General features: G+C 32.5%; 3 protein-coding genes across 3 annotated transcripts; 1 reads left to right on the top strand and 2 right to left on the bottom strand.

The window, feature by feature from the left end:
• Positions 1-766: 766 nt before the first annotated feature.
• On the bottom strand, positions 767-5273 carry LOC113858270 (protein disulfide isomerase-like 1-4). The gene is made up of 12 exons (XM_027490819.1): positions 4594-5273; positions 4355-4484; positions 3813-3978; positions 3594-3712; positions 3399-3479; positions 2431-2517; positions 2237-2311; positions 2035-2103; positions 1877-1957; positions 1651-1785; positions 1411-1467; positions 767-1308 (listed from the first exon to the last, which is right to left on the bottom strand). Exons 1-12 carry the CDS (start codon positions 5157-5159, stop codon positions 1114-1116), a joined length of 1761 nt encoding a protein of 586 aa, XP_027346620.1. The 5' UTR covers positions 5160-5273; the 3' UTR covers positions 767-1113.
• Positions 5274-5994: 721 nt separating this feature from the next.
• Positions 5995-7757, top strand: LOC113859097. The gene is made up of 3 exons (XM_027491912.1): positions 5995-6170; positions 6273-6380; positions 7470-7757. Exons 1-3 carry the CDS (start codon positions 6057-6059, stop codon positions 7584-7586), a joined length of 339 nt encoding a protein of 112 aa, XP_027347713.1. The 5' UTR covers positions 5995-6056; the 3' UTR covers positions 7587-7757.
• A 961-nt stretch (positions 7758-8718) lies between these two features.
• LOC113860045 lies at positions 8719-9221 on the bottom strand. Its single transcript, XM_027492669.1, has one exon. The coding sequence runs from the start codon at positions 9182-9184 to the stop codon at positions 8852-8854; it is 333 nt and encodes a 110-aa protein (XP_027348470.1). The 5' UTR covers positions 9185-9221; the 3' UTR covers positions 8719-8851.
• Positions 9222-12971: the final 3750 nt, after the last annotated feature.

Below are 12971 nucleotides of genomic sequence, written 5' to 3'. Positions count from 1 at the left end.
TCATATAAACTAGGGCTGATCCATTAGACACTTCTAATTGGAATCTAGTTTCTAATTTTTTTTTTATAAAATAGTAGCTCTCTCCAAAATTGGTTCTTTCGTACTTGTACTTTATTGTTTAGATACCTCTTACACATACTCTCGCTGCCGTACTCAAAAGCTTTCCATGTATAAATCTCGTTATTATTTTTGTATGCAGTTTACGGAGGGGTGGAACATGATTTTCTTGGGTGTTGTAGAAAATGATAATTGTCTTATTCCGATGAGAGAATTTTATATTTTTATTGAGACTTTTTTGTAGTATTGGAATTTATTATATAAGGCAATTTTTACAATATAAGGTTAGTTCAAGAATAAAAACCAACAAAAAAAAAATTAGGTGCAAGAATAGAAAAAAAAGGGGTGCAAAAAGCAACTTCCGATTTGAATTTTTCAGCCTTTTATACTTTGTGGCTTTTTAAGTTTTATTTTTATCAAGATAATTTTCAGCTGAAAAATAAAATCAAGAAGTTGGTAAGTTGAGCTGGGTTAACATTTTTTTTAACTTACGTGTGTAAGTAAATAGGATTAGATATATTTTTGGCAAGATTAGATTGATTTACCAACTTGAATGAGTTAGGCTGGCCCATATTAACAATTCAACTGAAAAGTTTGTATATATATTTTTAGGTTGGATTATACTTATAAGGACAAAAAAAGGGGAAGATTAATCAATAATTTTTATCAACTGAAGCTTAACCAAGGACAAGTGCTGTGTAGGGGTTGCTGTACCTCGAAAATTTTCTTACTTCGTTTTTGGGCCTTTGTGCCCTATTGTCCATAAAAAAAATGTAATACCGTGAATAAATTTGAGTACTGATAAAATAAAATTTAGAGGCATTTTTTAAGTTAAAATCTCACCAAAATTCTAATAGACAAACTTGTCAAGTTGGAGAAGCTAATACATATCATTTTTCCACTGCCCTTTTCTGGCTATTTGTCTTTTGGCCAGGATGAGGGAAAATAGACAGTTTTTCTCACTCAGTCGTTATGTTATTTTCTTTGCTCAGCATCTTTTCACTTTCTTGTCATCTGTCTGGATCGTCCCTCTAAAATAGCAGTGTCATTTAACTCTCATAATTCGTCCTTCAATTCGGTGCTGCTACGATGGGTCTCCTTGACATCAGAACTCTGGCTCTCCTTGTTGACATCAGAACTCTCGCTCCCAGATTTAGTTGAGGTTGGTTTCTGGAGCTGGAACGGGATTGATGCATGTTTCCTGAGGAACTTATAGAAGGCTACCACTGTACGATCCACATCAGCAGTTATCTGCAGACAGATATATGTATTAGATCAAGTGGTGATATAGAGTATGCAGATCCAAGATAGCTGAACAGAGCAATTGTGTGCTGTCGTTTAATATACACATACGGGGTCAGAACTCTTGTTTCCTGCTGGGAAGAAGAGAATAGTGGGGAATCCATCAGCCTGCGAAGTGGGATATGTAACTCAGTCAGAACTCATGCAGTCATGAAAAGGTATAATGGCTTCTGATATAATGCTTAATTGAAAATTTCAAAACTTACCATGAGTTAGATCAAATGCCAATTAACGATAACAAAAATAGCACAAACTATATTTTATGGATGTCACGTTTAAATTTTGGTTTACCTTTGCCCTGGGATGCTCATTTGTTGTTCCGTCCATCTTGGCTATAATAATAGACTCAATGCCACGAAGATGTTTTGCAAGCTTGTTGTATGTTGGTTCTAGGGCTTGGCAGTGGCCACACCAGGGAGCATAAATCTAATATTACAACAAACATTAGATTAACACAAAAAAGCTGAACAAGCAAATATGACTTGGAAACTAATGGGCTATAAGCCTATAATCTTACCTCAAGCAGAACATCCTTCGACTCGTCCAAGACAATTTCATCAAAGTTATCCCCCACAACTATTTTCACATCACCGTCATTCTGTTAACAAGTTAGCAAACATTTCAGACATGAAAAACCTGGTCAATAAAACATGGATGGAAGACAAAATAACTTACACTTTCAGGAACTGGATCTGACTTGAGGAAAGGTTTTAGCTTGTCTTCAAGGAAATTGTTCCCAAATGCCTGAGAAAAAATAAAGACTAGAAATTTTTAGTCACAATCTCTTCCAAGCCTTACTAAATGTTCATGCACATTCCATAACATGGTAACACAATGAACAGAGCCCTTGGCAGGAATAGACTACAGAGGGGAGTACCTTAATGTTGTCAACCGTCACCTCTCCATCAAGCAAAAATTTTCTTCCATCATCATTTCCGGTGAATGCAAGTACCTATATTGGAAATTTCATCAGTTACTTAATTTGCCTCCAATTGAATTTGAATGATGTAGTATGTCAAGAATCTCATGACTCCACTAAAATGAAATTAAGAGAAGAGGGAAAATTATTACTTTGGGAGCATTTCCGGTGATACCAAAATAATCTGCAACAGGCTTTCCAACATCTTCATTATCCATTGCCACATGAACAAAGACCAGCTGCAACAGATCATTGTACAGTAGAAATACATTATTGTCCAAAAATTAAAACTATTGGGGGGGGGGGTGTGAATGAATAACAATTAAAAATGCAGAAACTGAAATTATTATTTCTTAATTTTTAAATGATAAATAGGACTCTAATTTGCAAAATATATGAACAAAAGAAAGAAAGATCCAATTTGAGATATCGTAAGATTCACCACTAAGCATTAGCAATCAAGTGTTAAATTCAGATTATTTTGCAAAATTCAAAATCATCTCAAAACAGTTCAGATTTAAACCAATGTCACAAATTCAAATGACTTTGAACTAGATTCAAATTATGCTTGGTTTGCTGAAAAATTGGTTTTGAATTAACTGTGTACCAAATGGTGTATCCTTTTTTCATATATCAAATAAAGTAGAAAAAAAAGGACAGAAAAATGCCGAAACAGGAAATTTTTTAATTAAAATGAAAAGTAATTTGTTAAAAAAAATACAATTCTGTTCTGTATTTTCTTTTGAACTCATTGGGACTTGAAAAAAATATTAAATCGGAACTAAGTATCCAAAATCTCAGTGATTACAAACACAAGATATTAAAAATTAATTCAACAAAACTAGTTATGCGTGTTCTTGATTTTGGCAAACACTGCCGTAGAATACTACATACAACGTTCATTAACTCAACACACCTTCTAAACTAAATTTTGTCTACCTTTACTTTCCCTCAGTCTACTTTCATGATTCATATTTCATATAGTAGTGCACTGCACCAGAATTATTACAAACAGCAAGGGATTCTATTATTTGGATTTTTATTTTCTGAAATAAAAGGCACACATTTTTCTAGACTGTAGAGAAAGAATGAAATAATAATAGCATGTGAGGAAATATACCTTCCCCTTGAAAAATTTTGCTGCTTCTTCAAATACAGGGACTAACTTCTCTGTGTCATTTGAGCTCACAAACAGCAACAACTAGAGGTGAAATTTTTAACACAAACAATGTTAGAAGTTTGTCACGATCCCATTTAAGGAATATTTGTTCCTAGATTGACAATATAAAAAAGATACAGACATATAAGCAATTACCTGTTTCTTGATTTGACTTTCAAAGATTGACGGGGCACTTTCTCTTGTAAAAGTTGTAACCAAAGGAAGTTTGTTAGAGGATACAAAGCTGGCTATTTCAGCTTTTACAAATTGACCATCTGCAGGGAGAGGGTGAAATATATCTAAGTTTTGGTGAAAAAAAATTCAGAATTCACATTTTGAAGAGGAGAGAGGGGATGAGAAGGACAAGGAACAAACCAAAATAGTTCAATTTCTCCTCCTCTTTCTTGAGCAAGACCAATGCAGGGCGTTTAACACTTGGATCAATATGGAAAAGCTTTGCCACATCAGGTACAGTAGTTTGATAAAAATTGACGTCGTCCTCAAGTTTTGATGCTGCAGCTAGCTCGCCACTCTCAGCACCCTGCATATTATGTCAGGATAAGCAAAAAGCATCTGGCCTAACAAAACAGTATCATAGATTGAATTATCAAATTCCAAATCCACTAAGTCTAATCTAGAGAATCAACAACAACCAATGGCCCTTATATTACACTAATTGATTAGAAAACAAAACTGTATACCGTATGTTACACAAAACTTACCCAAGCATGATCATGATAAATATAAAACCGTGAAACCATATTGAAATACAGACACTTAAATTACCAAATAAAAAAAGTAAACAAATCCCACTAGCAAATTGCGTTTGATATCTTGTTTTAGTAACCCAAACCAATAAATCTCACGGCTACACTGAGCAAAAATGTTACCACGGGAAATGAATGAAAAAAACTTACGACTAGAGAGTCAAGGAAGCCCAAAACAACTTTGCTTTCAGAGGTCAAAATGCGTTCAGCATCATCCAACGTAGTTATGTTGTACACACCAGGTCCTATCTTCTTTCTAACCCATGTCACTATAGCATCTCTGCATTGCGATGCCACAAATAATTCAGTTCCAAATAAAAAAATAAAACCCAAAACAATGCCACATCGATTGGAAGATCCAAACATGCAATAAAGAAAAGAGAGTTCACTTGGTTCTTTGGCCAGTGTAAGGCTTGTGAACCCCATCGGTGAAGAAGAAGACAGTGGGGAAACCCTGAACGTCGTACTCGCCGGCCAATTCGCTCTCCACAGTGGCATCCACCTTGGCCAAAACGACGCCGTCGGACTTCAATTCGGTGGCGGCGGCGGCGTACTCCGGCGCCAAGGCCTGGCAGTGACCGCACCAGGGGGCGTAGAATTCCACCATCACGAATTCGTTGTTTTCGATTACGGTGGTGAAGTTGCGCTCCTTCAATACGACGACGTCTTTGTCGTCCACCGCGGGCTCCTTGTACGCCTCCTCGACCGAGGGGTCGAAGCTGGAGAAGTCGTCGAAGTCTCCGTCATCGTCGTCGCCTTCTCCGTCGTGGAAGTGGTCGGGATCTGGGAAATTGTGGTGTGAAGTGGCGGTGTCATCGAGTTCCTCGAGGAAGCTGAGATCTTCGTCGTCGTCGTCGTTTTGAGGGGCTTTCTTGGAGAGAGTGAGAGAGGAGGAGGAAAGGAATAGAAGAGTGGCGAGCGAGAGCGAAACGACGAGTCGTCTGCGACTTAGCATTGTGATCTGTGATGAGATCAAGATGGTTGGGTTCGGCGGGGAAATGTAGATGAAGACTAAAGTTTGATGCAGATAAAGTAAATTAACTCACTCTGTGAGTTGTCATACGTAGAGGCTTTGACCAACGCTCACAAGCTACTCATAGTTTATGACAAGTACACCTATATGATCATCAATTTCGATCACCAATTTTGTCGGGGAAAAACATGCGTTTATACTCTATAAATATGATTTAATATCGTTTTAAAATTTTTATTTAAAAATTCTGTTAAATAAAAATATTAATTCTATTTTGATTCTATACTGTAATTTTTGTCTTCTTAATTTTAACTATTCATATTTAATTCTTATAATTTTTAAATACTCAAATTAAATCTTTCACTTTAAAATTAAGACATTTATTATGTTTTATATATTTTATATACACATTTTATATATTTTTCATTTATTCGTATCACTTAATAAAATATTATATCTCAATTATATTTTTATTAAATATTGAGTGAAATTTAGGAAAAAAATTAAATTTAGTATTTGAAAAACTAAAAAGAATAACTATAAATAATTAAAATTAGGTGAACCAAAATTATAATAGATCAAAAATAAAATTAAGTTAAAATAATATATATATATATATATATATATATAATAATATTTTATTAAATTTCTTCGAATATGAATGTAATTTTCCTTATAAAAAATAAACAAAAATTGTAGGTTTTTTTTTTTTTTTTTTGTCCCTAAGAAAACAAAAATATGCGCTAGCAAACAATTTATTCAAAGTGTAGAATCTATTGGGGGCCGGTCGTTGTTTAGGAAGTCCAATATGCAGGCCCAATAGTGGAGGAGCACCCGAGGAATACGACGTCGTACCCTCCCCGGGAGCAAGATCGTAGAATGCGTAGTCATTGTTGGGTTGCGACAGTGCAATTGAAAGAAAAAGAAATTGTTCTGACAAATCTGTTGGAGGAAAACAAAAGGAAAGAAACGATGATTAGCATTCTCACCCAGGTAATCCTCTTCTTAAGGATTTTAATATAGGGTTCTGTATCTGTGCTTTGTTTCCATTCAAAAGAAAATAAATTGATGGTGGGTTTTCAAATGGGGGAATAGGAGCGGTTACTGGGAGCTTCACTTGGAGTGGTATTAACGGGGGTGGTAGTATTGGAACAACGCAGATACATCTATGCTTCCATTTCCAATACCCAATCTCACCCTCAGGTAACGCTTATTATTCATCCATTCCTCTCTATTCAAATTATCTCATTACATGTTTCAGGGGAAAATACTAAATAGCAGAAATTATTATTGACTCTTGAATGAATGAATGAATGAATGGTATGGCCTCCGCTTATTTGACTTGCCTAATAGCCACCCTTTAAGTTTGACAAATTTTTGGCTTAATTATGTCAAAACTTTGTGGGTATTTTTTTTTTTTTAATTCTAATAAAGCAATTCCATATTTTGTTGTATTGGGGGAGCGCTAAGTCTGTATGTTTATGTTAGATTGTGTTGTAATCTGCGCTATGGCTGGCATTTGTAAATTTGGTTTTTGTTAAGATTAGATTTGAAATGATGTGATTTATGTATAGAATTTTTTTGAAAGGAAGCTTGTAGTAAAGTTTAGTATAAAATTTGCCATCTAATACAGAAGTTACAATTTTTTTTCAATTGTCAAAGATGTTTTTAGGAGTAAACTTTATTTTAGTTTGTTTCAACCAAACTTTTTTTTCTGGGTATGCTATTTAAATGTGCATTTCGGGAGCTGAAACATGCACTTAATCACTGCAACCACCTCGCTACTAGGATTTTTATGCAGTTTGCTATACAGCCACACTTCACTGCATGGAAATCATTCAAAATGAGAGATGAAATTTTTTACAATGTTCATGCCTGTCATTGTGCATGATGTTAAGTTTTCCACAGAAGTAAGTATAATGACATATTAGGTTCAGATTACTAAGTCTGTTTTCTTAATGAAGCCATGTATGTTCATCATACCATGGCATGGCTTGTACTTCTAGGTCGCCAAACTAACAATTATGCTGAATATAGATAACATGCAACTCAATTTTATACTCCCTTGCTCAATAATTTGAACTTCCATGTGTTTTGTTATTCTTATCTTTTACTTGGAAGAGTTTCCTTCTAATTGAAAGTCCACATGAATTGCATTATATTTGAAATGATGGGCATTCAATCTACCATACGGTGTCACCCTTAATTTTGACTTACAAAATTCAAAATTCAAAATTCAAGTGTGGTTTGGTATTTTTAATTTCTAAATGTTCAGCATTCATGCTCTACCAGGTCAGAGAACCCATGTTCGGGAAGAAAGCACGTTCTGAATTTGCACATTTATGGAACAAAACTGTGGATCAGACATTTGGACCTTTGATAAAGTCTCTCAGCTCACGAGGATGGTAGAAATGTTATGAGTGATTTGTTTTTAATGCTATCTCTTGTAATTGTGATATCATTTTCACCTTGACATTCTGAATTGTTTGTTAAATGGTTGTGCCCACAGCCACAGGCAGTGCTAATGACTTTTGAAGACCAATGTAATGCTTTTTGCAATACTTATGTGTCACTTTAATATATGAATCAATATATTTGGTTTCTCTTTCCTGGAGCACTTCAATAGAATTTACTTACATTATCTCTATGTCTGAAATGGTGTCCTCTTAGCATATTGCAAGTGCCTGTTGTCAATGAAAATGTAAAATACACTTAATGATTCACACACTGGTCGGCATTGTCTTGATGGGATTTTCAATCATATTGGGGTTTGGACTTTGGACAGTTCTCATGTTCAAGTTCTAAGAGAGGAAAGCTAGTAATGAATAAAGCAACAATTAAGAAATTGCATGGAAATTAATAACTTTGGGGAAATAGATAGAATAGATCCTAAAGAAGAAGCCATTTCATCATTGTTTCAAATTTGGTTCAGGTACTGTAAATTAGAAACGACTTCATTTTAGGAAGTGTAATAGTGAAATCCGAAGATCATAGTTTTTCTTTTGTATTTGTTCCTTTTATAAAAAAAATCTTAAATTTAACTTATCTTAATCAGTACAAAAGATATAGTGGCGGAATTTATGTGGAAGAAGATTCATGTTCGTATGTGCTTTCTATGTAGTTTGCCACTAGCTAAAATTGATGTGATTAAAGAGATAAAGATAAAGACTTAGGTTTATTATCACGGACGACAAATTGTGGGTTTCTCTGTTTATCGTTTGTCTGCTGGGCAATGAATCAGGAGGAAAATTGCCCAAAATTCATGTTCATGACTTATGTTTGATTGGTCCAGGTTCTGCTATTTTGTACTTAATGTCGCCTCGCATTGAATTTATCTATTATTATTTGTAGTAGTTGGTAAGAAATTGAAGGCATGCACAGATAACTGCGAGAACATCCAAATTTATCGCTATCATAACTGTAGATACATTGCTAACCATCAACAACGGGAAAGGGAACTAGTGCTAGGATAAAAGAAAGTGAGATACATACACACACACATATATCTATATATATATATGGTTAGGGAAATGACGTTTGGGGAATTCGGGTGAAGAGGTACGGTATTCATGCCTTGTTCTAAGCTTAGATTCTGATGTAATTAAAGACGGCACACCAAGCATGAGATTGAACACTATTATTTGCTCGACTCATGTTTGCTTGGCGAGTGACCTTTACAGTACAGCAAAAGCAACAGCAATGATAATGCCAGCTACACCACCAGCTCCGATTTTTTTCCATCCTTTTTGCATTGTTGATGCTTTGTTTTCATATATTTGAGTGGCTTCCACTTGAGCAGCTATAGGCAGTGGTGAACATTTGGATGCAGTGCACGGGTCTCTGGCTTCAGGCTTTCGTGTATTGGGATGAAAGAAGTCATATGCTGATGGTGGAAAAGCTACAGGGCTCTCATATACAAGCCCATGAGGGGCCCTTTCTTGGCCTGTAGCAATAGAGAGAAGTGCTATAGAAACGAGGAAGAGGAAGGACAAAGCAATTGAACTCATGTTTGTGTCTTTGGTTTTGAGTGAATCACTTGGAAGCAGAAAAGCTGGTAGCTTTTGGATGAAAACTTGTGGATGAATTGCCCTGCTCTTTATAAATATGTTGGGGGGGGGGGGGGGGTGTGGCCTGAATAAGTGGTTGTTCCATGAACTCGAATTTATGTTTTGGGAAAATAAGGCTAATGAGAGGGGGGGCGGAGGGGGGGGACAGAATTATGGATTATGCTTTCAGAAGACCCCAACCCCAATGTTGAAAATGACACCTTTGCATTCCCTAAACTGCCCGTGGTTTATGTTAATTATGCGTGGATGAAGAGTTTATTACTGCAGTACTTAGAGGAAGTTTTGAAGGTTTGTAAGAAAAATATTATGCTTATACTTGAGGAAAAATTATGCTTATGCTTTATTTATTTGTTTATTTATTTATGGGGCGGGTAGTCGGTAAAAGTTTAAACTAAATGAGGGCTCATCAATGGCATGAAAAATTACTAATGTCAGTAAAGATGTATAAGGAGGTCAGCCATTGACGGATTGTTCTAGTATCGAGTCAAGTCCACCCAGAAGAGATCCACCAGGGGTTTCAACTTGCTAGGCGCTTGGCACAATAATGCTTTATACTTGAGTAACAACTAGAGTGCTTATTTTCTCAGGGTTGTGCTTAAGCAGTGCCCTACTCTAATGCATACAAGTAAGCATTGATGAGGGACTAGCAGTTATAGAGACTGTTTGAAAACATTTACGAATAGTCTATAAAAATAATTTATGATTTTTTATAAGTTTTTTAAGTTTATTCTAATAAAGTTTATGATCAAATTTATATGATAGACCATCAAGTAAACGAAGTTTATTGAATAAACATGTAATTAAACTGCTTCTCAAATGCCTCCAAAATCATTGGAACATTAACATGCTCCACGGTTAAAGCACTAATCATCCACTTGGGGAAAATATAAAGAGAGTGAAAAAAAAATTATCCATGCATAGCATTCAATGCAGCTTACTACGTTTCAACTTACAAACTCGTTCTCAGAGTCTATCCACACGTGTTACTGTGTGAATAATCAAATGTTAGCTAATAATAATAACAATAATATCAATTACTTATGAGAACGAGGCTTAATTAATAGCTATGCATATTATGTTACTGAAAAGGTTTGTGCTTTGCTTTCTCGCTAAGCGGAAAACTATAAGTAATTAAAGCATAAGGTTGCCTTAGCTTAGAGGGGCAGCAAAGGGTGTTGCTGGCCTGCACTGTGACATTATTGCAGGGGCACAAAACGCATGCAAGCTTAATAGCAAATGCATTATAATGTTCTTCTTCCCACTCAGCCACTCCTTATTTGTGAATATGATGTGATGTTGATTAAAAATCATGTCAGTGTTCATGCTTTCTCTCCTTTTCTATTGCTCTGCTCACTTCCCTCTCACGCCTTTGGGCAGCAAAAGTTTATGGCTCTCTTTACTCCTCCCTCCATGGCAGCGTCCATGTTAACATTTGCAGTGAGAGATTCTAAATCAAAATTGTCGAAATGTGTTAAATAAAATCACATATAAGCCTCGCCCATAACTCATCTGGATTGTTTGATTTGTACTGAATTAGAAAAAAAAATATTATTAACACTTTTTAATGAAATATTATTATTTGATAAATTTTATGTGCGTTGTATTAAAAAAATAGGAAGTTGCTCTCTTTTTTATAGTATTCATAGAAAATATTTATTCAAATTTATTATAATAAATTTTCCTTGTTCATCTGTGTTAAGCGATTTATATGTGCTTAATTAATTGACTGTCATTTTTTACAAGTAAACCTTTATTCTAATCCCTAAAATTGTAAATGACAATCACTTCAATTTATTGTTTTATAAAATTCTCTCTTTACTTTATGGAATCTTTATCTTAGTATTTGATTTTATAAAATACTATTACTTTATTTTTAATGTAAAATGATAATAAAAATGAACCAAATAAACATATGTTTCAAAGTCAATAGCAAAAATAAATATTTCATAAAATAAAAAATTAAATTGGCTGATGCAATCTCAAATTAAACTGAAGGTTTCCATTTTTTGCAAAAAAAAATGATAACCCATATAGAATCCAGAAGGACATGGTCACGTCTATATATATTATAAGTCTGTTTACATTTCAACAAACAAATGATGACCCTTCTAGCAAAAAATAAATAAAATGATGACCCATTTAGACTTGATTAAAATTTTAATAAATAATAGATTAACAGTAATATATATATATATATATATATATATATATATTGTTTAATAAATAATGCAATATCTCATTTAATATTACATTATATATTTTTTATTACTCTTTATTTTTAAAAATATTTTTTACTTTTAAGTAAAAAATTATAAGAATTTAAATTAATTTAAAAACATAAAACCTTAATTACATACAACTATATTTTTATCTATAAAATATAAAATAGAATTTATATAAAAATATTATTTATATATTTGAATATGTATAAACCAATTTAATAATTGATTTTAGTAGATGTTTTAACTTGGCAAATTGATAAATTTTAGCCAAAAATTAATATTTTAATTTTTACCTTCTCAACTTTTAATTATCTTACACATTATTTGATATTAAACAAAAAAAATTATTTTGATATTTATATAATTTTTTTTTGTTTAGACCACATATGTTTTTTATTAGAAACAAATCTTGTTTGAACTAAATAAAATCATTATGGGTGAAAAAATTCTTCCTTTAAATATTAAAAAAAAAAACGAAAGAGAGAAAGTGAGTAATAACTATAAGTTGATTCTCACAAGTTATATAGATAAAATCATGTTATTTCCTTGCCTAAAATTAAAAGAAAAACTCACACAATTTAAAGTAAACTTGATCTTCATTTAACTTTCAACTTGTAAATTACACAACTTTTTATTTGAAGAAAAAAACAATTTCCAATAATATAAAACAAATCTTAATAATAATAAATTATAATATAATTTAAAATAAATCATAATAACATGGTAAAATAATAATGCTAATAGAGAAAATAATTATACTCAAATAAATTTAAATATATCATTATCAATCGCAAATCACTATGAAATCAACCTCAAATTCTAATTAAATTAATAAATAATAACATCAACTAAAATATGCCCATGTATCATCCAACACACATACTTTCTATTTAAATATATTCTAACCATGATTTCTTTTAATAGCTCAATCATTAGTCAAATGTTCTTAAATTTGTCTATTTAAAGTTTTTTTAAGCCTCTTAGCTCATAATATTGTAATAAATTTGCTTGAAATTTAAAATGAATTTATTGAATGACTTAAAGTAAGTCATATGAATGTTTGATTAATTTTTTTGTTAGATCCATATCACTATTTTTAGTTTTTTACCAAATATAATTGTGATTTTTGTTAAACACCTGGTATTGAGGTTTTTAAATATAAAAAAAAAAACTTACAACAAATATAACTATGTTCATTGTTTATTTTCTTATTTTTCTTTTCATGTTATCTTCAATCAAATAACACAAAATTTTAAATTTAGAAAATCTTAAATTTTAAATTTAGAAAAGATTTACAGCTATAATCAGCAATGAAAATAAATTAAAATATTATTCTAAAGTTTATTTTTTGATATAATTTTTTATTATTAATTACTTAGATCTAGTTTTAGAAACTAAATTTAACAATTTTTATATTATATATATATATTTGTAAAAAAAAAGTATTAATACACCTTGATATATATCAATAACTGTAATTAAATAATACAATAAATAGTCTAAAA

The sequence above is a fragment of the Abrus precatorius genome, unplaced genomic scaffold (assembly GCF_003935025.1).
Source record: "Abrus precatorius isolate BTA unplaced genomic scaffold, Abrus_2018 Scaffold2, whole genome shotgun sequence".
Lineage (NCBI taxonomy): Eukaryota > Viridiplantae > Streptophyta > Magnoliopsida > Fabales > Fabaceae > Abrus > Abrus precatorius.
The sequence above is the reverse complement of the archived record's forward strand: the minus strand, read 5'-3'. Positions and strand labels throughout refer to the sequence as shown.

Coding starts and splice junctions, on each gene's coding strand:
- LOC113860045 (XM_027492669.1), bottom strand. CDS start 9,184: ATGAGTTCAATTGCTTTGTCCTTCCTCTTCCTCGTTTCTATAGCACTT.
- LOC113858270 (XM_027490819.1), bottom strand. CDS start 5,159: ATGCTAAGTCGCAGACGACTCGTCGTTTCGCTCTCGCTCGCCACTCTT. Junction 1,786..1,876: donor CGAAGGATGTTCTGCTTGAG/GTAAGATTATAG, acceptor TTGTAATATTAG/ATTTATGCTCCCTGGTGTGG. Junction 1,309..1,410: donor GAAACAAGAGTTCTGACCCC/GTATGTGTATAT, acceptor ATCTGTCTGCAG/ATAACTGCTGATGTGGATCG.
- LOC113859097 (XM_027491912.1), top strand. CDS start 6,057: ATGCGTAGTCATTGTTGGGTTGCGACAGTGCAATTGAAAGAAAAAGAA. Junction 6,171..6,272: donor TGATTAGCATTCTCACCCAG/GTAATCCTCTTC, acceptor ATGGGGGAATAG/GAGCGGTTACTGGGAGCTTC. Junction 6,381..7,469: donor ATACCCAATCTCACCCTCAG/GTAACGCTTATT, acceptor ATGCTCTACCAG/GTCAGAGAACCCATGTTCGG.